The sequence below is a fragment of the Mesoplodon bidens genome (assembly GCF_964165515.1).
Source record: "Mesoplodon bidens genome assembly, chromosome: 15".
Classification (NCBI taxonomy): Eukaryota; Metazoa; Chordata; class Mammalia; order Artiodactyla; family Ziphiidae; genus Mesoplodon; species Mesoplodon bidens.
In genome coordinates, this window is record NC_138171.1 from 50,950,844 (window position 1) to 50,976,994 (window position 26,151).

The 26,151-nt window shown below is 47.6% G+C and overlaps 1 protein-coding gene across 1 annotated transcript; it reads left to right on the forward strand.

Moving 5' to 3' along the window:
• Window positions 1-5,276: 5,276 nt before the first annotated feature.
• On the forward strand, window positions 5,277-20,192 carry GP2 (glycoprotein 2; the record flags this gene model as incomplete). Its single annotated transcript, XM_081256700.1, has 10 exons — window positions 5,277-5,364; window positions 8,096-8,536; window positions 9,383-9,493; window positions 10,695-10,912; window positions 11,407-11,555; window positions 12,978-13,223; window positions 14,112-14,274; window positions 15,246-15,330; window positions 16,513-16,557; window positions 20,134-20,192. 10 exons carry the CDS (start codon window positions 5,277-5,279, stop codon window positions 20,190-20,192), a joined length of 1,605 nt encoding a protein of 534 aa, XP_081112826.1.
• Window positions 20,193-26,151: the final 5,959 nt, after the last annotated feature.

A 26,151-nucleotide genomic window follows, 5' to 3' on the forward strand; every position in this document is an offset into this window, starting at 1 on the left:
TTTCCAGAAAAAATTTTTTGAGCACCTAATATATGCCAGGCACTGTGCTAGGTGCTGGGAAAAGACAGACGTGAATAAGATAGACACAGCCCCTGCCATCCGGAGTCTCACAATCCTTATAGGTGACGTACCTGGCACGTCCTAGGGACTCCTCCATCCTTTGCACTTCTCCCTCCCAATGTAGAAGATGTAGACCTGTTTACAGGGACTTGGCAGCGGAAGCAGAAAGCAGACCATTAATCCCATTGAGAGGGGATGCTTTGCAAGGGGGGCCTTCTGGAGGCTCCTTGCACGCACAACCAGAGGCTGCCCAGGAGACCTGGATATCCCAAGGGGCTCTAGACTTCTTTGACCAGTGGACCAAAGGAAGCTGATGCCGATGGGAAATGTCCACCTTGATGCCAGCTGCTTCCCTGGATGGACCCCAGCCGTGGCATTCAGGAGAGACCAAGGCCCTGACCCATTATTAGAACCTCTGATCCCAGGGAAAACCACACGTGTGTATCAGCAAACTGGGGGCTGTGGGGACAGCATATCTCAAGTTAAGGAACCTCTTATCACACGCAGGCACGCACCAAATCCTCATGCCTGCTGCCTTTACATAAGAGCTTTACGTGGGAGGACGTCCGTGGTCAGATGGGCCTGGCTAGACATGTGCAGAATCATGTATACTTTGATTCAGGTACAAGAGAACATAAAGAAAAACAAAAACAAGGGCCAAAGGCAAGAGCCAGGAGGAAAAAAAACATCAGGATTTATCCTTTTGTCCCTGTGTTCCTTTACTTTTCCTTTCCTTTATTTTTCTTTCCTTTTTTGTTTGCTATCAGATAGTTATTCAACTCAATATTCAACAGAGATTTTGAGCATAAATTCAAGGCCGGACGCTTTTATAGGCAGCAGGGAAACTGACAGTGATCAAAACAGAGCCCTTGCTGGTAAGGAGCTTATGTTTAAAAGGGGGATACATGTAAACAATAGCTATGTGATATGTCAGGTGGTAACAAACACTCAGAAGGGAGGGGTGGGAAACAAGGGTAATAAGGCAATGAGGGTGTTATTTTACATAGCATGCTTGGGGAAGGTCTCTCTGATAAGCAGAAACTGAGAGAAGTAAGAAAATGAACCAGGGAGATATCTGAGGAAGAACATTACAGGCAGTGGGCCAGCAAGTGCAGAGGTCCTGAGGCAGGAACTTGTGTCTTTCCACCAATCTCTCAGTAAGACTTGGGCACCATAAGTTTGAGGCATTACACACAGGAAAGGGTCTTGAGCATACATACTGTGATTTCTGTCCATTTGTTTACCCAACAAGTACTTACTAGGTGCTGATTAGAACTGCAAAGACAGGATCCACGTCCACAAAGATCTTAGGGCCTTCAGAGGGAGACAGATACGTTAGTGGGTAATCGAGTGTGACCGTAATCAGCCTAGAGAGGCATAGTAGCACAGAAGAGCAGCACAAGCAAGTCTGTGGAATTTAAGAAGGACTTCCTGGAAGAGGCAAACCTGAATGCTGAGCAGTAGGAGGCTGGGCACAGAGTAATCCAGGCAGAGGGAATAGTGCATGGAAAGGTGTGGCAGGGGAAGAGTTCAGAGAACCACAGATAGGCTGGAGCATAGAGTGTGTGGGGAAAATCTGTACGTGAGCTGGGAGCTGTGAACAGGGGTCAGATCCCAGGAAGCCTAGTGTGTGTGGGGTGGGTAGGGCATATTGCTGAGAGGTGACACTGTGGCCTCTGGCTGCAGGGAGATAACAGAATCAAAGGGGACTAGAACGAAAGCAGGGAGACCCATTAGGCAGCTTTTAAAATCACCCTCCTAAGAGATGATGGTGGCCTGAATTAAGGCTGATGACGTGGGGATGAGGAAGGAAGGACAGGTTCAAGAATATTTGAAAGATTGATGGTATTGGAAACATGAGGCTGAGGGAGAAAGGAAGGAGCCAGGTCTCCAGCTCGGGTGACCAGGTGAGCAGTGGTACCATTGGTTAAGATAGGTTTTACAACGAGTAGGGAGAGATCTAGGGGAATTGATGAGTTAGGATTTGGACCTGCTAAGGTTCATGGTGCCTCGAGCATCTCAGTCCAAGTGGAGCAGTCCAGCAAGCATCTGGGTGGGCGGATCTGAAGTTCAAGGGAGTAGTCAGGGAGGGAGATACAGATTTGGAACTCACCAGCCTGTGGATGGTACTTGAAACCATGAGATAACTTGACACCTCCCAGGGAAAGTCCGTGGAGTGACAAGAAAAACGGGACCTACCAGCATTCTCAAGGACAGCTGGAGGAAGAGGATAATGATGATGACAATGATAATGATAAGGATAGAGCACGAGTATCCAGAGAGGTAGAGGAGAATCCAGAAAACAATTGGCACAGGGGAGTCAAGGAAATACAGAGCGCCTGAAGAAAGCACCGAAAAATCCATTGACAAGAGGCCAGAAAAAATGCCCAGTGGACTTGCTTAAGAGGTGACCTTAGCAGGGCAATCTTAGCCATATGCCTCAGATTGAAATGGAGAAGTCAGAGAGGGATGGAGGAAGTGACTTCGAAAAGAAGAAAGATCACCTTATCAGTAGTTGGGGAGGGACTAGAAAATGGGGGTAGATATTTATATGTTTCTAGGGGAAGGAGACACAAAGTTGAGTGAGGTCAAGTGTGATGACTTAAATTTTCTTGAGGTAGAATGCAAGACACCTGCTGAGAATGGAGGAAGTGGGGAGAGTAAGTGAGTAGTGATGGCTGCAAAGACTGTTTAAAAGGATGGAGAAGGTTGAGAGTGGCCATAGGGGAGACTGGGGTGGGTACCTGGCTAAAATGAATGGATCAGTGGGCTATTTTGTGGGCTCAGATGAATTTCTGAATCCAGCATTTGTAGTTGGTATAAGTTTCACATTTAGGGGATTCTTCTCCAAATGAACTAGGAGTAGAGAAGGTGGCTTGTACCCTCTCTTCCTTGTCCGTGTTGAGGTTTTCCTGGAAGGTCTTACCAATGCCAAGACCCCCATGCTCCCCAACCCTGTAGCCTTGGCTCCTTAAAGAGTCCCAGAGTAACACAGAAAAGGCAATGGCCATTTATTCTGCTAAAGCTTTGACTCTTTTGTTAATTCTGTAATATCTACCTTGCCACAAAAGCCAGGTCCAAGCCTGGAATTTAAAAGTCCAAGATCTTCAGCTTCCTCTCAGTTTTATACCTTCCAATCTCTCGGGTAACCCACAGACCAAAAGGCTCTTCTGATGCTTATTTTGTCCAAGGTCATGGGCTATCCTTTGCTAGTCCATGATTCACACATCCCCAGATTGGCCCTTCCCAGACTCCTCAGCATTGAGCATCTGAAGTTGGGTACATTCTATGGGCCCCAAATCAGAAATACCCATCCCCCCCTTCCTTACTTTGTCCCTTGCTCTAACTGACTTCAAGCTGAGTGGCATCCAGACAAAAGCAGTAGTGTTTTAAGGTGATTAGCTAGGAACACAAGGTACGTTGGAAATCTGTTGTGCAAACAAGCGTGTGTTTGATTTCTCTCCACTTCCCTTTGGATATTATCCTTTAATATCCACATCCTTCCCTCTGATTAGCGTTTGGTTTCTGGTAATAAATATGGTACCAGCTTCACTGGTTTATTGTGAGGATTAAATGTGAGAAGTAATGGGTGCAAAGCACTCAGCGGTGCCCAGTGTGTTCAGCATTCAGTAGTGCTGCTCTTGTTTATAGAGAAACATTTGCATGAAAGAGGGGCTGCTGGAAGGGTTTACATGCAGGGGGATGGGGGGAGAACAAAGGGGCCTTCCTTCACCATCCTTTGTGGTAAATTGCTTATCTTACCTGCACCCAACCAGCCCAGTGTATGCCTGGCAGGCTAACTCCAGTCACACCTCTGCACCAATCGTGGAGAGCCACGTGGGTGGGAAACTGCAATAAAAGGACGGTCCACAGCAGGCTTGCATTCCCATGGCCAGAGGAGGAGGAGGAATGCTCTGTGTTCTCACCTCCAGGTAAGTCCTTCTTCAAGCCCCAGCAGTCTTTCTCCTGATCCTGGGGGCCTCCCCCAACCCTTGACTCACTGGAATTGCTAGGGCTGTTTGTTTCTGGAAGCTTTCAGAACCCAGCAAGGAGTTTGCACCCTGGCCCTTGTCGAGGGCTCCAGATATCCCTCTATGTCCAGCTCAGCCATGACTGCAGGCACCTGCTGGCTGCTCCAGGCCTAAAGATGCCCCTCACCCTTGTCCCTGGACACCCCACCGAGAAGACAGGCCTCTACTTGGGATTTTATCTCTAAGAATTACCAGTCCTGGGCGCTCTCTCATAGTGTATTCACGCTGTCCCTTCCAGAAACAGACCTCTATCTTCAACTGAAGCCTTCCAGAGGCTATACGAAGTTATCCAAAGATTTTTCCATTTGAGGAGACTTTCCCAGAAGAGGAAGTGTTATTTATTTGAGTGTTGACAGGCTCTTCACAGCTCTTTGTTTCTATCCACTCCCTCCCCGTTTATTATTCATTCATCCCTCAAACCCCTATTGAGCAACTCTTCTGCGTCAGACACTGTGCAAGGAGCGAGCACTGGGCTCAGTCTGACATGGTCTCACCCTCACAGACATCTACACACGTAGAGGACACTTCGGGCTCTCTTAGCACAGCGCCTGATGCACAGAACTGAGAAAGGGAAGCCGTTACTTTTGTCTGTAGGTATTCATAGCACCGTCACCCGCCCCCCTCCATCCAGTCTCCAAGAGCCACTACCTTGACCTGAGTAGGAGCTACCCTGAGACCTTCTAGGACATTCTGCAGTCCTGGCTGGCTCTAAGCTTGCCTTTGGTTCTCTTGCTGTCCATCTCACCCACTTGGCAAGTCTCCTGTTCCTGTTATACCACCTCCTTTCTTCAAGTCATACCTGCTTTAAAGCAATACAGCCCTTCATGAAGGAAACCATCTGTCCATTTCTAAGAATATGGCCTAAGCAAGCTATTTCACTTCCAGCACAGTGCTTACACATAGGAGGGGCTCAATAAATCTTTCTGGGATTAAATTACTCTGAGTCTCAGCTTCTTCATCTGTAAAATGGGAGGAATAATAATACCTTCCCTGGAGGGTGGTTCGGTGCCTTAAATGAGCTAAGGTATGCAAGGGGCTTAGTACACGTGCTAACTGATGTGAGTTCCCTTCTTACCCTTGCATGCACCCAAGGGAACAACCTCTGTCTCCTTGATCGTATCTGGGTCTCTCCCTCCCGCACCGCCCCCCGCTGCATGGATAATCTGCGGGCCACTGAGTGACTGCATGCCTCAGCTCCTGGAAAGGATGGCTCCTGCCCTGTGGCTGGCCCTGGCTTCCTGCACTCTGACCCTGGCATCTACAGAGCAGCAAGGTGAGTGTCCTGCTCACTTGGCATCTCAGATGCCCTGAAATTCCTGGAGAGCGAGCAGGGAAGTGCAGAGAAGGTGCTTCAGGGTCAGTGAGGAGACAGGAGCATGACTAAAGCAAAGGCTCAGAAGCCAAAAGTCGAGGGAAACAAGATGAGAGAAGCTGGAATCCAGTCACCGTCTCTCAAAGAGCCAAATCAGAAACTCCCCCTCAAGGACAGTGGGAGCCAGTTAACATAACTTCCCGTGCCCGGATATGGGGGCGATCAGAGAGCCCGGGGTTCATGAGGATATGAATCACCCAGTCACTCTGTGCCTTGTTTTGGCAAGTGCCTCTCCTTCTTCCGAGGCACTTGGAAGGACTAGGCTTAGTGATCTCTCTGTGGTCCTTCCAAAGATCCATGGATTGGGCATCTTAGATGCTTGTAGGAAGGGTTCTCAGGCTCAACACAAGGGTGAAAATTTCTGCCCGTGTGACCTGTGGAGGGGGCTAGAGGGACTCAGCTCATGGCCTCCCTTGGGAAAATACAGTGTGTGCAGGAAATAATCCAAGAATAACAAGTGCAGTGACTCCTTTCCTTAAAACAAGCATGTGCATAAGCAAGGCTTGAAAATCTCTTTTCTAAAAATTCCCTCTAATGTGATCCCAGCTTTGTGGGGATGGACAGAGCCCTAGCGATCAGCGCATCGGTGCTGGGCACACAGTCACCCATTAAGTAGCTTGTGCATCAGGGAAAAAAAAAAGAGGGATGTGATGTGACCCTGGTAGGATATACTTAATTCGTCATTAAGGCACTCACACTATTCAACATATCAGAACTAGAGGAGAGAACTAGCTTAAACTACCAGGCCCCAGGTGCTGTGCATGGCATTTTGCACCTACTATCTCATTTAACCAGCCAACAATCTTTTAAAGCTTTATTTTCCCAAATGGGGCGTGCATATCCCAAAATGACTGTGAGGGCGCAGAAATTCTTAGAGAATTTTTGGGGGACTTCCCTGGTGATCCAGTAATTAAAATTCTGAGTTTCCACTGCAGGGGGCACGGGTTTGATCCCTGGTCAGGGAACTAAGATCCTGCATGTCGAGGGGCACAGCCCCCCCCCAAATTTTTTTGATAGCTATATATACTTTTCTTCATGGGTGTTAAACAAAATAACTAGTACATCATACCTGTGGTATCACGGCTATTATTCCTTAGGATGAAACGAATTTATAAAGAGAGTCATTGAAAGAAACACATGAAATAAATAATAGGACAGGTGGACACATGTGTGGCAAACGTCATGACCTGAGGCATGGGAATGGATGAAGTTTGGGCGCCGTTAGCTCACAGGTGTTGTTTTGCAGAAGAGTCTCAGGGGAGTTAAACCATCTGCCAAGGTCACCCAGTCAGCAGGCACAGAGCTGGGTTTAAACCCAGACTGAGCAGCCTGTGGCTTCCTCCGCCCTCCACCCCACCCCTGCTTTACTTGTCTGCCTCTTCACGCATCACAGTCCCTGAATCTGTTAAAAGCCATGAGATCAGCAATCAGAAATGGTCCTGTTAGACCAGTGGGGGGTAATTTTGCTTCTCAGGGGACAATTGGCAATGTCTGAAGACAGCTTCGGGGAGGAGTGCTCCTGGCATCTAGTAAGAAAATCTCAGGGATGCTGCTAAACATCCTACAGTGCCCAGGACAGCCCCCAACACAGAACTATCCAGCCCAAACATCAACTGTGCTGAGGTTAAGAAAGCTCGTGTTAGATCTTCATCTACTGATAATGGACAAATGTCTATGATATATTAAGTAAAAAATGCAAGTGGAAATGGACATATATACACTATCAGATGTAAAATAGATAGCTAGTGGGAAGCAGCTGCACAGCACAGGGAGATCAGCTCGGTGCTTTGTGACCACCTAGAAGGGTGGGATGGGGGGGGGGAGGGAGACACAAGAGGGAGGGGATATGAGGATATATGTATATGTATAGCTGATTCACTTTGTTATAAAGCAGAAACTAACACACCATTGTAAAGCAGTTATACTCCAATAAAGACGTTAAAGAAAGAAAGAAAGAAAGAAAGAAAGAAAGAAAGAAAGAAAGAAAGAAAGAAAGAAAGAAAGAAAGAAAGAAAAGAAAGAAAGAAAGATGCAAGTGGAAAAAAAGCTCTACAGCATTAAGCCCATTTTTATTTAAAAAACACTGTATTTTAAACATATGCATAGAAAGGGTCTAAAGACTGTACAACAAATTTATGGTTACTTCTGGGAATGGAATGGGCTCTGACAAGTCTCATTTCTACTTTATTCATTTTAATGACCCTGATGTTTTTTTTTTTTTTTTTTTTTTTGCGGTACACGGGCCTCTCACTGTTGTGGCCTCTCCCGCTGTGGAGCACAGGCTCCGGATGCTCAGGCTCAGCTGCCATGGCTCACGGGCCCAGCCGCTCCGGGCATGTGGGATCTCCCGGAACAGGGCACGAACCCGTGTCCCCTGCATCGGCAGGCGGACTCTCAAACACTGCGCCACCAGGGAAGCCCGACCCTGATGTTCTTAATGCCTGTATTATACTACAAAGGCCTCATTATTATTCTGACCCCAAGGTGATGAAGGCTGGTGTTCAATGAATGGATCATGTTCTGTTTGTCCTCATTGGGGCCCCTAACATTTCCGAAACAGAGTGTGTCGGGGATAAAAACCCTGTGGGCTCTGGGGTTTCTCTGTAAACCTAAGCATACTGTTACTCTCCAGGTTACAGAAACCCCACCAGTGCCAGTTCCTATGAGCAGGACTTGGAGTGTGGAGCCCCTGGCACCCCAGAGGCCCAGCTCTGTTTTGACCCCTGCCAGAATTACACCCTACTGGATGAACCCTCCCGAAGCACAGAGGATGTGGGAAAAGTCGAGAACTGTGACAATGACAAGCACGGCTGGTACCGATTTGTGGGAGATGGAGGAGTGAGGATGCCGGAGGACTGCGTCCCCGTGTACCACTGCCAGACGGCTGCTCCCGTGTGGCTGAATGGCACCCACCCCACCCTCGGGGAGGGCATCGTCAACCGTACCGCCTGTGCCCACTGGAGTGGCAACTGCTGCCTCTGGAAGACGGAGGTGCAGGTGAAGGCCTGCCCGGGCCAGTACTACGTGTACCGGTTGGAGGGCGTCCCGCAGTGTAATCTGAGATATTGCACAGGTGAGGGGAGCAGGGCTACCCGGTGAAGTGCCCAGGGTCAGTTGAGCGAGGGGAGCGGGTCAGGAGGAGACTCAGCAGAACAGCCTCGACTCAGTGCCTGTCAGTTATTGCCCAGTGGGAATGTTGCCCAAGGGCTGCCAGACCTTCCAGCATTTCAAGTAAAGCCAGAAATTCGGATTTGAAGGTGAAATCTCCTGGTACATCTATCCACGTGTGTGGCATAATATCAAGAACTCAGACTCACTGAGATTTAGATTTCACTTGGGCAGTTTAATTTAACTCTCTGAGTTTTGGTTTTCTGATCTGAAAAAAACGGACAGTGGCAAAAATCACAGCAACATAGCATGCATTACAGTGCCTTTGCTCCTGTTCTAAACACTTTAAACCATTAATTCCTTTAGTCCTCTCCTCAACTTCATGAGACATGCACTATATAGTTAGTTCAGATGCGGGGTCTGGGGCACAGAGGGGCTCAGCAGTTCTCCCGACATCACAGAGCAGGAATTGTGGCCAAGCCAGATTTGAACCTAGCACCCCAGCTGCACGATCCAAATGCTTAACTGCTATGCTACCCCCACCCCCATGTGGTCCCCATGTGAAATGAACAAGCTAATGCGTGGAAAGTACTGGGAACAGCGTCTGCCTTGTAGTAAAAGCACTAGGATGGCACCTCCAAGGTTCTCCCCTCACTGCATTAGGAGTCAGGAAATTCGAGTTTGAGGCTTGACCCTTCCACCAAGCGTGGCACAAGTCTTCCGTGCCCTGTAGAATGACAAGGTTGGCCTTGGTGGCCTCAGGTCCACCCTGCTCTGCATCTGGATCCTCTTCCTCTACACCTTACCCCAGACCCCGCCACCACGGAGGACAAATGTGAGAGGACCTGCCGCTCCAAGGAGGAGTGTCGCTTCACCAACGACACCTGGAACTGCTTCTGCAGACCGGATCTCAATATCTCCGGTGAGCACTGGGATTGGGCTGGCCTAGTGGGCAGGGCAGGAGGGAGGGAACTTCAGAGGGTCTGGACAAGGTGTGGACCAGAGTCAGTAGGGATGGAACTGAGGGCAGGGGATGAGAGTGCACGAAGCCAGTGAGTTTGCAAGGATGCGGGGGCAGGGATGGAGCACATTTCCAGGTCAGCCACTGGACCACGGCCTCAGGAATGAGTGCGCTTGACCCATGAGCGACAAAGGTATTGAGGATGAGCACTCTGCAGGTGTGGAAGTTGTGTTCAAATATCTGCAGAGTCTATACATGAGGAACAGGGGCAAACTCCTGTGCCAGTCCTGGATTGGCCAGGTGGGGCCTGGGGCCTGGGACAAGCCACCTACACTCTCTGAGCCTTAATGTCCTCATCTGTGAAATGGGGATGAGATAATAATAAAAAATACCCACAATGCAGGGTTTTTATGAGAATTCAATCAGAGCAGTCCAAATGGGCAGGCTCTGGAGGTGATGTTCTTCTCATCCCAGTAGGTAAGCAAACACGGTCAGGTGACCCATGGGTAGACATGCCACAGATGAGCCCTAAGCCCTGGGTGGGGATTGGATGAACTTCCCACTGAGATGATCTCCTTCCCTCCGAGACTCTAACAAGGGCCTCTGACTCTTGCTTTGGGCACAGGCCTGCTTTCCTGTGAGCACACTCCCAGTCGCTGTAGAGGAGAGAGTGTTCTAAGCAGTGGGGCAAGAAGGAGCCTGAGTTCCTCATCTCTGGCGACAAGGGTTTCCTTCTACCTCCAGATGCAGGGAGGGCACCTTTCACAGGGGAGACTTATTTCCTGCCTTCAGGGAGACAGAGAGGAGGGTCAGAGTGTCACTCTTGCATCAGCTGTACCTTAAGTAACTTTAATTCAAAATAATCAATGTACCATTAGGCATATTTTGGGGCGACCTGCTCTGGGGCTCAACAGGAACCAGACACGAGAACCTTCACCAAGCCTGCACACAAAATGCTTGGAAATCTTGGACCAGGGGCATCTTTGCCAACCTCGCCTACCACAAGCCTGGGTGTGAATCCCACGTGGGTCCCAGGCCCCCTCCAGTCTCCCCAGCCTCCCGGTGGCCAAGGTGGCTTTGCCAAAGGGCAGAAAGTGTGAGCTCTGCCCGCTACTTCCAGACTTCTGGTCACTCTACCTACCTTCCTCTCCCAACTTTCCAGATGTGCACAGTTTGCAGCCCCAGCTGGACTGTGAGGCCAAGGAGATCAAAGTGTCCCTGGACAGGTGTCTGCTGGAAGGCCTGGGTTTTGGGGACGAGGTCCATGCCTACCTTCAGGACCCGAACTGGAACTGCAGCAGCATGATGCAAGGAGAGGAGAACAACTGGATATCGGTGACCAGCCCCGTCCAGGCTGGTGCCTGTGGGAACATTCTGGAGGTGAGTGGTGTTTATCCCATTGCTGCCAGAGTGTGGGAGCTGGGCTGGTGGGGCCTGTCTCAGTAACTGTGAGCCCTTGGACAAGTCACTTAGCCTCCATGGGCCTCTAGACGTATGTGAGCTTACACATGTTTGTCCAGGAGGGAGCTGAGAATAGGTTTGATGCTTAAGCTCAGTAAATGTAAGCTATGATTATGACTATTTCACTTAGGGATGTGGTGGGAAAGGTTCACAGAGGACCAGGCATGGTGGCTCCTGACTGTTCCCAAGGGTCAACAATTTATTGTTCTAGTTTTTGATCTGGGGTCCTCGGTCCCCTTCCCGTAAAGTGTCAGTGCCACTGCGGGAGGAGGCCCATTGCCTCCTTGAGGTCAGAGGGCAGGGTGTCAGCTTGACTGACAGCATCAACTCTGGAGTCACACAGACGTGAATCCCAGATACACTTGTACCCTCATCCACATAAACATATATGTGGTCTTGTTTTTATGCCAAAGAGAAACCAAACCCATGCCATCTACAAAAACACCCTCTCCTTGGTCAACAATTTCATCATCAGAGACACCATCCTCAGCATCAACTTCCAGTGCGCCTACCCGCTGGACATGAAAGTCAGCCTCCAAACTGCCCTGAAGCCCATTGTAAGGTATGGCACTGACCCTTACTTACCCTTTGACCCGTAACCCTGACTGACTTCATGACATCTTAGGATGTCCACAGGATCCGCCCACCTCCTTCAGGAGCTTCCGTTCATTCGTTCGTTCATTCCACAAATATTTGTTGATTATGTATGAGGATGTCCAGCCTGAACAAGGCAGGCATAGAATATTTTGTGGATATTAAAGATTATTACTATGAAACAATACAACAACATGAAACAGCGTTAATTAAATACGCTAAGGAAGGGCTTCCCTGGTGGCGCAGTGGTTGAGAGTCCGCCTGCCGATGCCGGGGACACGGGTTCGTGCCCCGGTCCAGGAAGATCCCACGTGCCGCGGAGCGGCTGGGCCCGTGAGCCATGGCCGCTGAGCCTGCGCGTCCGGAGCCTGTGCTCCGCAACGGGAGAGGCCACAACAGTGAGAAGCCCACGTACCGCAAAAAAACAAAAAAACCAAAAAAAACGCTAAGGAACAAAAATGCACAACAGTTTCATTTATCTTGAGGAGGAAAGGCATTAACAACTAACTATATCAAAAATTATTTACAAGTGAGATGCACGCAGTGTGGGGTAGGCTCGGAGTGCTGTGGGGTCAGGGAGCAAGGGTCCCTGACCTAATCTTGGTTGGGGAGGACAGCTGGGGACAGGAGGGCCTCCCTGCAAATGTGGGATTTAAGCCAGATCAGCTCTGATTGGATAAACAGCGCCCGTAACTCACCAGAAATAGAACCAAATACCAATTTGGATGGAATTCAATTTGGGCAGGGGCTTTTGTCTTTTGTTCACTGCTGTATCGCTGTGCCTGGAATGGGCCCTGTTGAAGGAATTCCTCAGCATTCCTAGACTTGCTGGGGGACCTTTTGGGGGTATCAGAAACCCAAGGTGCCCTTCCCATTCCCTTATTGCCTCCTGGGCTCACAGAATGGCAGGGTTAGGATTAGAAATCTTCTGGTTCAATTTCTAGGTTTCAGTCTGTAACGTGTTGGGGCCCAAGGTTCATAAAAAATAAATACTAAAGCCATTTTATTTATCTTGTTAAAACTGGTGTTTCATTGAAGATTATGGGGTGGAGGGAAGAGGTCTGCTGCTAAAAACTGTGAGCCCACAGAACTGGTCCCAAGCCCTATTCTACAGGTTAGAAGATGGAGGTGTTCTTTGAGTGAAGGAGGTATGTATGCTCTCTGATGCAGGGAGAATTTGTAGGAATCCTGGAGCCAGACTCATGTGTTTGTCAAGTTTAGTGCCTAGAGGGTAATAAATGCTTGATTTAAATAAGTGATTGAATAGTTCATTTAGGAATCAAAGATATGCCTCTGCCTTCATAACCTGACACAAGTGTGGGACTTGATTGATTTTGTTCTCACTGGTCAAAACCTGAAGTTTCCATCCTTGTGGTTTCTCTGTTCTCAGTTCCCTGAACGTCAGTGTGGATGGGGAGGGAGAGTTCACTGTCATGATGGCCCTCTTCCAAGACCAGAACTACACATCTCCTTATGAAGGGGCTACAGTCGTGCTGTCTGTTGAATCCATGCTCTATGTGGGTGCCATCTTGGAGAGAGGGGACACGTCCCAATTCAACCTGGTGTTGAAGAACTGCTATGCCACGCCCACTGGAGACATGAATGACCCTGTGAAATATTTCATCATCAGAAACAGGTACCGGACAATCTGGGGTTATCTTTTGGCCTAAATGAGGTTTGGGGTGGAGAAGAATGATCACCTCATCCCTGCCTGGCAGTTGGGTAACTTGGCTTGGCTCTTTTGGAAAATAATTTGGTATTACATATCATGACCATACCCTGTGACCCAGAAATATCACTCCTGAAATTGTAGCCTTAAAGGATTAATACAAAATAGGTGGGCAGGGTAAAGAAATGCCAATTATTTTTCATTTCAGTATCTTTTATAACGTTGACAATAGGTTCATAGTTCAAAAACAGGGGACTTTTATACAGATGTTAACACTAACTGAACAACATGAAAATAGCATAAGTGTTATGGGACAAAATATTATTGAATATTGTTAACTAGCAAAAACAAAGGGAAATGCATATCTATAGATCATGATTCAAACCGTGGGAATAATACTAGTTAATATTTACCATAGAGTTTAGCTGTATGCCAAGCTCTGTACTAAGCAGAATATAAGGATTATCTCATTAAATGCTCACATCAACCCTAGGAAGAGCATATTCCTGTCCCTACTTTACAGATAAGAAAAGTGAGGTTCAGTAAAGTAATCGGCTCACGATCGCTTAGCTAGAAAGTGGGTTGGATTGGAATTTGAAATCAGTCTGTCTCGTTCCAGGGACTGTGCCCCCCAAAACTTAAACCGTGTGGGATCATGCGTAACATTGTGGAGGAAACCTGGAGGATAAAAGTCTATGTTATAGGTTGGAGAAAACACTTGGCGGGAGGTGGGGAGGCTCTTTAATTCTCTCCGATGCTATTTTTATACTGGATACAAATTAAAGATGCAGCCAAGGGCCTCAGGCCCCCTGAGTTGCTCTAGAAGTTAAATCCCTGTCCCTGTCACCCTCCCAGCTGCCCAAATCAATATGATTCCACTATCTATGTGGAAGAGAATGGGGTGTCATCGGAAAGCCGGTTCTCAGTTCAGATGTTCATGTTTGCTGGAAATTATGACCTAGTTTTCCTGCATTGTGAGATTTCTCTCTGCAATTCCCATAAAGAACAGTGCCAGCCGGTGAGTATCTCTTTGGACTGAACAACTATTCAGTGCCTGACATGGGGCCTGGTACCTCCATATATATTTATTGGAATTATGGATGGATTGAAAGAAGGAAGGGAGGAAAGGAGAGAGGAAGGGAGGAGGGAAGGGAGAAAGAGAAAGGAAGTTAGATGGATGAAGAGATGGAAAGATGGATGGGTGGGCGGGTGGATGGATGGAAGGGAGGGAAGGAGAAAAAGAGGAAGAGAGGGACAAAAGAAGGATGAATGGATGTACTTTAAGCCTCCAAAAGCCCACATGTAAGCAATCCTTGTGTCCCCAGGAAGTATATCAGATGAAAGAGCCTGTCCTCTAGGTTTCCTTGGCCCAGGACATTTTAAATGATTTTAATAATAGTTGACTTTTCTTAGTGCTTACTCTGTGTCAAGCACTGTACTAAAACTTTTATATGCCTTATCTAATTTAATTCTCACAGCAACCCTTTAAGTAGATTCTTTTAGCAACCCCATTGTACAGATGAGGAAACTGAGCTCAGAGAGGTCCCTTGCCCAAGGGCCACACAGCTAGAAAGTATCAGAGCTGGGGGTATGCCCTGGCTGAGGTGTAACTACAGTGCCCATGCTCTTAACCCAGATTTAGCACTGCCTGCTAAGAGTTGGCATTTCTTGAGTGCTTACTATGCACCTGTGTGTTGCAGACATACTTCCTTTTAACCTTCACAACCAAGAAGATACTATTTAATAATAGTAGACAGGTATAGTCATTTGTCCCAAATTAAACAGCTAAAAGAGAGGAGAAGAGATTCAAACCCAGGTTCATTTGACATGACAGTGAGAATTCTCTAGATTGAGAAAACCAAACATCAGAATTAGGATCTTATAGTGGGTGAGGCTCCATTCTTGGGCCGGGGCTGCCCATTGCAGGAATAGTCTGGAGAGGAACGTGCCTTTACATTTTGACATAATGAGAATTCTCCATCCCCACAGTCTTGCTCGAGAAGTCAACTCCGCAGTGAAGGAGTGGCTATTGACCCAGCCCGTGTTTTAGATCTGGGACCCATCACTCGCAGAGGTAAGAAGTGGCCACGTCCTAGTGATAACACCAGCTGGCCAAGTGCTGACAGTACATTGCAGATGCCTGGGGTCACCAACCTAACAACCCAGGGCTTTTTCTGCTTCCTCAGTGCCCCCCACTGGTGAATGCATCTTTCCAGGAGATGCTTTGGGTAATGATAATCGCTTTTGCCACATGTGCTGTGGGCTAGAGATCAGGCTAAGCTCTCAGCATGCACTGACTCATTTAATCCTCCCCAGATGCATCCATTTTACAGGTGAGAAACTGAAGCTCAGAGAGATTAAGTGACTCACCCAAGATCACCCACTCATCAGCAGCTGGAGTTAGCACTGAACCCAGCTTGGTCTGATCCCAAAGCGTGTGTCCTTTGCCTTTTCCCTCCTGCCAGGTCCCCATAACTCAGTCTAAGTCCTAAACCAACTTTGTTTTCTGGGGAATGACTGTGTTTCTCAAAATCCAGTTACGGTGTTCTGGGGCATGACATAAGAGAAGCTTTCCGGGTGCTCCTCAAATTTTCATCCCTCCATCCCACGGGTTAGCAGTACCTGTGGTAGTTAGTCATGGTTTTTATTCGCACTGGAATGGCAGAATCAAGAAATCCAAAAAAATGAAAACATTTTTTTTTGTCCTAGAGAAATTAGGATGCAGTAACATTAATAACAGTAATAATAATACGTTGTGCCTGGCACCACACCAAACACATTTATATGCATTATCACATGAAATGTTCACAACAGTCTAAGGACGTAAGCACTATTACCACTTCCATTCTCCAGATGAGTAAACAGGCTGTCTCCTGAAGAAGGCTCTGCCTGGAATTGTCCTGTCCTTTTATTGCCTCATGTGTTGTCACAGGGTAGCTAGGGGAGGGGGGAGGAGGTGCTAGGAACTTCCACTTTGCAATCAGACAGACTGGGGTTCAAATCCAAGCTCTTCCACTTACTGGCAGACATTGCTGAGCCTCAGTCTTCTCATTTGTCAAATGGGGATGAGAACAGTTTCCTCACAAATCTGTCAGGAGGATTAAGCTTCATATGCATGATAATAGCTGCTTCCACAATGTGGATTGTCCGTGACTGTGATGGCCAGGTCCAGGAGGTCTTGGAGCAACTGTGGCTACAGTGCCACAGTCAGTGGAGCATGACTATGGAAACCCTCACCTTCTGCTCTTGTCTCCAGGTGCCCAGTCTCTTGGTGTCATGAGTGGAGCCACCAGCACTGCAGGTACATCATTTTCTCCTGCCTTTCCCACAGCCCTCCCTTCCAACTCTCCCTCTTTTCAATTCAGTGCATATTTAGTTATAGCCTCTTCTACGTGCCAGGCCCTGTGCCAAGCACGGTGGACCCTGAAATGAATCAGACCCTAGACTGGCTCCAGAGATGAGCTCTCACAGTGCAGCAGGAGAGCCAGTCATTAGACAGGAAATGTTTATTGAGCACCTACTGTGTGCTAGGCTTTGTTCTAGGCACTGAAGTTATAATGGTGAATGATACAGGCCAGATGCCTGCCCTCACGGAGTTTGTGTTCCAGTTGAGAAACAGATAACAAAAAGTTAACAACGTAGTTTAGAAATAGAGGAGAGTGATGTGATAGAAAATTACCAGCATGGGTTCGGGTTAAATAACCACCTTAAATAACACAGAAGTTTATTTCTCTCACACATAAATGAAGTCCACAAGGCAAGCAATCCAGGGCTAACAGGGCAGCACCATGAGGTCATCAAGAATCCAGACTCACTTCATGGATAGGGGAAGGCTAGCTCCTAATAAAGAGAGGCAGGCTCTGAGGGCATTGGTTCCAGGCTATCAGAAGAATCACAATCCTTAGGAGCCTCTATCCAGATGATCTCATCCCATGTTCCTCAGTCCCCAGGTTTTTCCAGCCAGAGCTCTGACATCGTAGCAAAGCTGCCTAGACAGACCATTCAACCATCTTTTAAGCTTGGCAACTATACTGAGTCCAAATTTGCTCTTCAGCTGTATCCACTCTCCTATTTGCAGTAGATAAGGGCTTCTTACAAGCTAACTAACTACCAAAGAGACCCTCTGGCTCCCTCACTTGGCCCTAACAATTAACCCCCCCCCCCGCCCAGTTACTCATCCTTCTGCAGTAGGGCATTACTATAAAGCAGTAATAATTAACCAATTCCATTTCCCCCGTACTTAAAGGCCTGAATCATTGTACTGGCCAGAGAATTCCCCCCTCAACAGGAACTTTCTCTTGAGTCACTAATTGGTGACCATTTTAGCAATTATTTTGCTACCTTATGATGGGAACTACTCATGCCACACATATTAGTTGGGATTGGGTTCTATAAAAAAAAAAAGAATCCAGCCTCCTTCCATCTCACCCCTCTACCATCTTTAGGGTGTGGCCATCACCTTCATGGTCCAAGATGGCAGCCATAGCACCAATCTTTATATCTAGGCCAGGATTGCGGGAACTTGGAAGAAGTCAATGACTTTTAAGGAACAGTCCTGGAAGCTGACACCTTATACCTCCACTTACATCTCATTGGCCAGTGCTTAGTCACATGGCCACACCTAGCTGCAAAGGAAGTTGGGAAATGTAGTCTTTATCCTGGGTGGCCATGTGCCCAACCAATGTGTGATGATTCTATTACCAAGATAGGAAGGAAAATGAATATCAGAATGGATAAATGGTCAGAAAATTTTTCAGAGGAGGTGATATTTGAACTAAATGAGAAAAAGGAGACAGGTGTGCAAATATTAGCAGAGTAAGCCTTGTAGGCAAAATGAATGCCAGTTGCAAAAATGAGTTAGGCATATAAGCAAATAAATCACAAGCAAGTAGGTAGTGCAGAAGGGGCGCACAGAAGAGTAATTAACTGTATTGGATAAGGTCAGGGGAGAATTTCAGCATGTGTTAACATCTGAAAGGGCTTTTGATGGATGAATTGGAGCTCAATAGGAAGACAAATCTAAGAAATGTATTTTGGCCCAAGGGGAAAGCAATGCTATTAAGATTTCACTATCCCCCAAAGTGGCCTATGCTGGTGAACCCAGACATGAAAAAGTTCTACCCATCCTCAAATCTCCAACTAGATAACAGTCTAAAAGTTTCCAGATAATCTCAAGTTGTCCTCTCCATGCTCAGTGCTAACATTCAGACAACACTCAGAAAAGCAGTGCTCATTGGAGAGGGGGGTTAGAGCTCAGAGCAAAAGCAGCTTGAGAGCAGGGACCTCAATCTCATTCATTTCTTCCAGTCCTTCAGGTTAGCACAGTGCCGGGAGCAGCCTGGCTTCCCAGTAGACTTTGCCAAATTGGCTAATTTCTTGGTGGGTAGTGGATTCTGGAGCCTTCTGAAAATGGAGGGAATCACTCTGACCTGGTAGCAGAGTACCACAAGAGGGCACCTATGGTTTCATTGCTTGCTATCTCCCACAAGCATTTTTGATGTTTTAGAATTAATTAAACATCAACCTATGTTTCATAATTATAAGTTGGTTGTCATATACTAATATGTTTCTGAAAATTATGATATTCTTCTCCCCCTCCCTCCTAAGGACATCAGCAAGTTACTCTGAAATTTAGGGGACAGAGAGCCGTTATAATCTGGTATTGGGTGGAAGGGGCGGTGCATGCCTCTCCCAGGTCCTCCAATATGAGGCAGCTATGATCCAGGATCCAAGCCCTTCTTTAACCCTGAGTATACAGTAATATTTAGAAGAGATATGATTCCAACCTCCCAGATCTTAGAGTCGAATTTTCAGAATCAATACTTACATGGTGTTTACCATGTGCCAGGCACTGTTCTAAATGCTGGCTATGAGTTCACTCACTTGCCTTACAAAAATCTCATACAGTAATAGCTGCTAGTAATGTTTCTATTTTGCATACAGGGAAATTCAGGTGCAGAGAGCTTCAATGACTTGCATGGGTCTGCACAGCTAGTTGCAGAGCTAGGATTCTAAGCTAAGTAGTCAAGCAACAGAAGTAGTGCTTTTTTTTTTTTTTTTTTTTTTTTTTGAGGTACGCGGGCCTCTCACTGCCGTGGCCTCTCCCCCTGCGGAGCACAGGCTCCGGACGTGCAAGCTCAGCGGTCATGGCTCACGGGCCCAGCCGCTCCGTGGCATGTGGGATCCTCCTGGACCGGGGCACGAACCCGCGTCCCCTGCATCGGCAGGCAGACTCCCAACCAGTGCACCACCAGGGAAGCCCAGAAGTAGTGCTTTTTAACCTCCCTGTCCTTCTGCTACTTCAGTATTAGTCATAGTAAGTAATGCTAGCTGCTGTAACAAACAATCCCCATCTTTCTGTGCTTTTATACAACAGTTTATTTCCCATTAAATCACTGGAGGATGCAGTTCAGTGCCTTTGCAGTCATTAGGAACTCAGGTTCTTACCTTCTGGTAACTTCTGGCAACTCTACTGTCCCCTGCAAGTCCTCTCCTGGATCCTCTGCATATGGTCCCTAGATGATAGATGAGAGAGCAGGGAGAATTATGTAGGAGGTTTTAAGGACCAGGCCTAGAAGCAGCTTCTACCCACATTCCACTGGCCAGATTCAGCCATATGGTCCCACCTACCTGCAAAGGAAGTGGGGAAAAGTGCCTTCCAGCATGCTCAGAGGAAAATGAAGTTTGTTTGGTGGTGGTGAGACAGCTTTGCCTCTACCACATGGCCCTGTGCCACCTCCCAGGGGCTGTAACCCAAAATAAATATTAAGGATGCTCTGCCTTTGTCATCCTTGTAAGACAGAAGATAGGGATGCCACCTCATTTTGGCTGCTGAATTCCAAAGCCCAGCACCTGACAGTCCTCTCTTGCGTTTCAGCGTTCCTGGTGGCCTGGCCCATGCTTCTCCTGCCTGTCCTCCTGGTTGGGCTGTTCTGAGAGCTCAGCTGGGCATCTGGCCTTGAAGCTCGTGTTCTTCCCTCTGGCGATGGCTTCCAGTCACCCTTCAGCTTTGCTGATTCTCTCTCCAAATCACATAGACAGTCTCCAGGCCTGACTAGGTTTGGAGAAAAAGAAGAGCTTTCCCTTGTTTAACACTCTCAGTGCCCTCGTATTCCTCTTTTTCTCACGGTGGGTGCCCTGCCACCTGGCCTGGCCTGACTTCCTCATTCATTAGCAGGATCCTGAAAGCAAATTTGAGACGTGCTTCTGTGGCTACAAGTATAGCACACGTTCATAACTTCAGGGAAGAGGGGTTGTGTCCATGGGGGGAAGGGGCGGGGGAATTGCTTGTAAAAATATACCTCCCACAGACTTCCCAAACACCCCCTGTTCTGACTGCCAGTGAATTGAACAGACGAATGTTTGCTTTCACCCCGTTTCCTCTGGTGTACTTCCATCATGGTTTCAACAATATGCATGGGAACATGTTGTAAAGGGGCCAGTTTGGGAGACCTTGTTCTGAGGAAGACTGGTGCCCATTGCTCCCCTGTCCCCCACCACACTGCAGACATGCTTTGACATGCCTAAAACTACACACGGGCCCAGCCACTCCGTGGCATGTGGGATCCTCCTGGACCGGGGCACGAACCCGCGTCCCCTGCATCGGCAGGCGGACTCCCAACCAGTGCACCACCAGGGGAGCCCAGAAATAGTGCTTTTTAACCTCCCTGTCCTTCTGCTACTGGGACCTGGATGCTAGAGGAAACGCTCAGTTTGGGTGCAGAGATACTGTCACCCCAGAGCACACCTCTAGCTGTAAATAGTGATGCCCTTACTCTGAAGGGTTAAGCAGGGAGTCCCAGTATAAAATGATGCATCAATTCTGCCATGGGGATGTAGCAGCAGAGCCTGGGGGATGGGTGGAGTCCCTTTCTGGAAATCTTGAATGAACCCTCACAAAGACTCCATGAAGATGCCACAGATAGAGAAGGCTGTGCATGAGGCCTCTCCAAGCCAGCCTCAGGGAAAGTGACAGGATCAGGGCTAGGCGACCAGAGGCAGAGCCTATTCATCTGCCAGGAGGAGACTTTCCAAAGTGCCACGTTGTTCAGAGATGGTACGGTTGCAAGAAAGAGAAACCCACTCCAATGGACTCAGGCCAAAGGGGAATTAATTATAAGGATACAGGAGCACCAAGTCCAAGGACAGAAGATACAGCCTGACGGCACAAGGAGAACCACGAGAAACTGAAGTTTGTCTGTCTTTCCACCTGTCACTCTTCCTAGAACCTTGCAGCCTTTACATCTGCTTATCTTGTGTGTTCCCTTTATTTCCCCCCTCTCTCTGTGAAACTAGCTTTACCCGTTCATTCATCATCCTTGATTAAATATAGACATTGCAGCTTCATATCACTTCTTAATTCAAGGACCACAGAGACCAACTGGCATCTTGGTATTCCACACCCAAATTGCACCCGGGGAATCTGATTTCCCTATGGGTATGAGTGCTTCCCCTGGTCCAATCATTGAGGGCAGACGAGCGGGCTCATCTAGCGCAGAGCCAGTGGGGCCGACCTGAGGGGGCAGGTCTCAGATAAATGGGGGTGTTCCTTGGACAGATATCCCAAAAGACCACTATGATAGTGGTTTCTTTGAAAGGGAGGTTCCCAGGAGGAATTGCTTTCTGTTTCCCAGTAAGTTAGAGGATTCACAATTCTATATTCCAAGGGAGGTGGCATGCTAGGAATGGACCTGAAAGGAGGTCAGAGGTCCTCATATTTCCCCTCTCTGAGGTTCATCTTCTCCCTTCTGTAGAAAAAAGGGGCTTGGCTAGAGCAAGATTCACAACATTTATAGTGAAGCTATTTCTTTAAATACAAGTCTACATGAACATCCAATATATAGAGATTAAAAGCAAATAGACTCCTGTTGATGTCAGGTAGGGGGCTTACCTCTTCTGTTCTGTGCTTCCCTCCTCAAACCCCCAAAGAAACTCCATGATAACCCACAGGGTTACCAAGGGCAAAATTTTGGAATTCCCTGGAACATACAACCTCTAATATCTCTTCCGGTGTAAAGCACATGGGATTCCACTTAACTAGACTGACGCCCTTTGTCTGTCTATCTGTCTGTCTAACATCTATTTATATATCATCTATCTATCTATCTACCCATCTAGCTTGTAGTCTCTCTTTCCCTCTCCATCTGTCTGCCTATCATCAAGGTAGTTACAGCTTTTTGTCTTCTATGAATGGGCCTCCCTACAAGTAAGAGCCACTGAATATTCAGTCTACTTCGTTCATTCAATCAACACTAATCTGCTGAGCAGTTGTTATGTCCCAGGTCCAAGGGCCTGGGTAAAATAATGAAGGAAACACAGTCCCTGCCCCCAAGACGTTCACAATCTGGTGGAACACAAACATGCACAGAGGCATGCACAGGCAGATCACATTCACACACACTTTCCCACTGACCCTCAGGCCCAGAACTCACACCCATACCAACATACACTTGCAACAGATATACATGTCAACTTCACATGCTCAAAGATACATGTCACACACAGAGATCCTCACCTGGGCCCTCAAGCTCAGTCACCTACATATTTATTGCCATGAATAACTTAGTAACAGCTAACATTTTAACATGTCCTGTGCATCATTCTAGATGCACTGTGGACACTGTATCATTCCACCCTCACATTAGGTACTGAAGATATGTATTTTTATTGCCCCCAGTTTAGAGATGAGTAAACCAAGGCTTAAAGAACTACTTGCCCAAGAGCTTATAGCTTTCAAATTCTGTATTCAGGGTTTAAACCCAGGTAGCCTGAATTTGGGGCATTTGTTCTTGACTGGACACTCTATGCTGCCTCTGTTTATACACAAAGCACACACACACACACACAGAGGTACTCATATATTCACACGTGTACCACTATATATACATGCATCCACTCATGTGCCTACAGGCACATGGGAACATGTGGACACATTTGCCTACACAGAGACCCTCACACATACACAGGCATGAACATTAATGGACACACAGATGCTAATGTGCACGCTGACTTATGCATGGTCATGTAGATGCAGACACATACACCTTAGTACAGAAAAAAATAAAATAAGAAACACATCTTATGCTATACACACACACAAGCACACATAGATACATATACATATGCACACATACCTCTAAGACACAGGACCTGGATCCAACTCCCCAGGAGCCAGGGCTCCAACCATGTCTCCTCTCTCATTAATTTTCCTCTCCTCCATCCCCAGTCCTGCCCAGCTGGGCACTGAGACAAGAAGTCCAACCTGGGTCACAGTGAAAATAGGCTCTAGACTCAGCATCTGGAAGTTCTGGAGTAGAAAGATGATGGAGACAGTGAGAAGGAACATGACCCGTATCAGGAACACTAACGTCTCTGTCCTGGCGGGGCGTGGGGTACCTCCTCATAGCAGTGGTGGAGGATGCAGAGAGGGGGATGCAGAGAAGAACTGGGCAGCCCTGCCCTCTAGGACCTTAGAGTCGACTTGGGAAAGCAGAGCATACAAACTCCATGCAGCCAAAGCCAAGCAGTGTAAGATGGACACAGACACTGCTGCAAGATGGGGGAAAAAGGAGAACTCAGCTCAGCCTGGGAGAAGAAGGAAGTAACCCAGCCCAGAGCGTTTAGTCCCTTCATTTTCCAGTTGGAAACTGAGGTTCCCAAAAGAGAAGTCACATGTCCATTCTTAATCCTCTAAGGGACACTAGGAGACGTGTTGTGACCAGCTGGTCATGAGGGGCAGGGGGAAAGTGGTCCCCTGAAGGAAATTGGAATGAGGACCCTAAAGGATAAATTCCACCCAACCTAAGTCATTTCATAATCTCTCCTCATCCCCTCCTTCTTCCACCTCTTTCTCTTACAAAGGGCTGGAAATCACCCTTTTCTTTTCCTTCCTCATCACAGTAGATTCTCCCTTCTAAAACTCTATGAAATCCATCCACTTTTCTTCAGTTCCATTGACCCTGATCTTTTCTAAGTCACTGTCCTCTCATACCTCTATAATAGCTTCCCAACTGGTCTGTCTCTAGTCTCACCCCTCCCAGTCCACTCTCTACACTGCAGCTAGTCAACATATAAAGCAATTCACTTCTCTCTTGAAACCCCTTCAGCAGCTCTTTACCTTCTATGGAATGAGATCAGCTTACTAGCTGGCAGACAAAGTCCCCACCATCTGAGCCCTGCCTGTCTCTTCAGCCTCAGATCTTATACGTATCCCCTTTATACCCCTGTTCTGGCTTCTCTGAATTTTCCACAGTTCCTTGACCTGTTCTATTTCACCTGTGCTGCTTTTTTCATGTGCTGGTCTTGCTGCCTGGAAGGCCCCTCCCATTCTGGGGATGTGACCCTAATTAACTTTAGGGTCATTTCTCCTGGAAAGCCTTCCTGACCCTGCTCCCCAGTCTAGAGCTGATTACACTCCCGTTCTGTGAGCCCTTCTCTACAGACCTCATTCTCATGTGCATTATCTGCATCTGAAATGATCTGTTTATACTCATCCCACATCCTCCACCCTAGACTGTTGGTTCCTCAAGGACAGGGGTTTTGCCATATTCACACATTACTGGCTGGATAAATGAAGACACAGGCTGCATCATGCTGTCATCTTCCAGGAGAGGAAGAAAGAGCTTAATATCAAAAATAAAGAAGAATTTCTCACTTGGATAATTATGGTTTTTTTTGTTTAATTTTTTTTTTGGTACGCAGGCCTCTCACTGTTGTGGCCTCTCCCGTTGCAGAGCACAGGCTCCAGACGCGCAGGCTCAGCGGCCATGGCTCACAGGCCCAGCCGCTCCGTGGCATGTGGGATCTTCCCAGACCGGGGCACGAACCCGTGTCCCCTGCATCGGCAGGCGGACTCTCAACCACTGCGCCACCAGGGAAGCCCTCACTTGGGTAATTATGAAAGCGCCAACTCAGAATGGGAACAGGAATTCTGGGCTTGACCCCAAATGTGTGCTCCATCCCAGTGTCAGTCAATCTTAGCAAGGATCGCTTTTCTTTCCCTTTAGTTCCCATCTTCTGTGACTTCAGGGGAGGTTGATTGGAAATCTGAGTATTTTTTTCTTTTTTTTTTCTTATCAAGGAGGGCTCTTAGGAAACTGATAGAGCGGTTATTAGTGGAGAGCAAATTGAGAGAGCTGAAGAGTGATTATTACTTAACAGCAGGGGGGAAAACACACACACAAAACCCCCATAAAAACCAAGCATGTAAGAGATTGGGAGACTAAATCCAGAACTGAACACACATAGCAGCTGGAAGGGTGGAAAAATAATTTTCCCTCTACGCTTATAGGTAGAGGCTGAGACACACCCCCCGCCCCAGATACACACACACACACCATAATAAAAGATTAACAGGAGAAAAACAAACATAAGTTTAATAACATGTCTACCTCCTGTATACATGGGAGATGCCCAGGAAAAATGAGTAACTCCCTGAAATGGCCCAAGCCATCATCTTTTTTTTTTTTCGGTACGAAGGCCTCTCAGTGTTGTAGCCTCTCCTGTTGTGGATCAAAGGCTCCGGGACACGCAGGCTCAGTGGCCGCGGGATCCTCCCAGACCGGGGCGCGAACCCGTGTGCCCTGCATCCGCAGGCGGACTCTCAACCACTGCGCCACCAGGGAAGCCCCCAAGCTATCATCTTAAATACCATCTCTAGCTAAAGACAAAAGAAGGTTGGCGGAGGGAGGGCTGGATGGGGGGGAGGTCAGTGATGGGAGGTTACCAGGTAAACAAGGGTAAGGTTGTTTTGCAGAGTCTCGTTGTTGTTGTGCAGATTTAAGTCTTTGCCTCTCCTCTGATAGAGGTTTAGAGTCATCCTTCTCTTCCTGGTACAGAGAGGGAAACACCCTTACAGGTGGAGGTTTCCCTCATAAATGTAAATGTCTCTTACAAA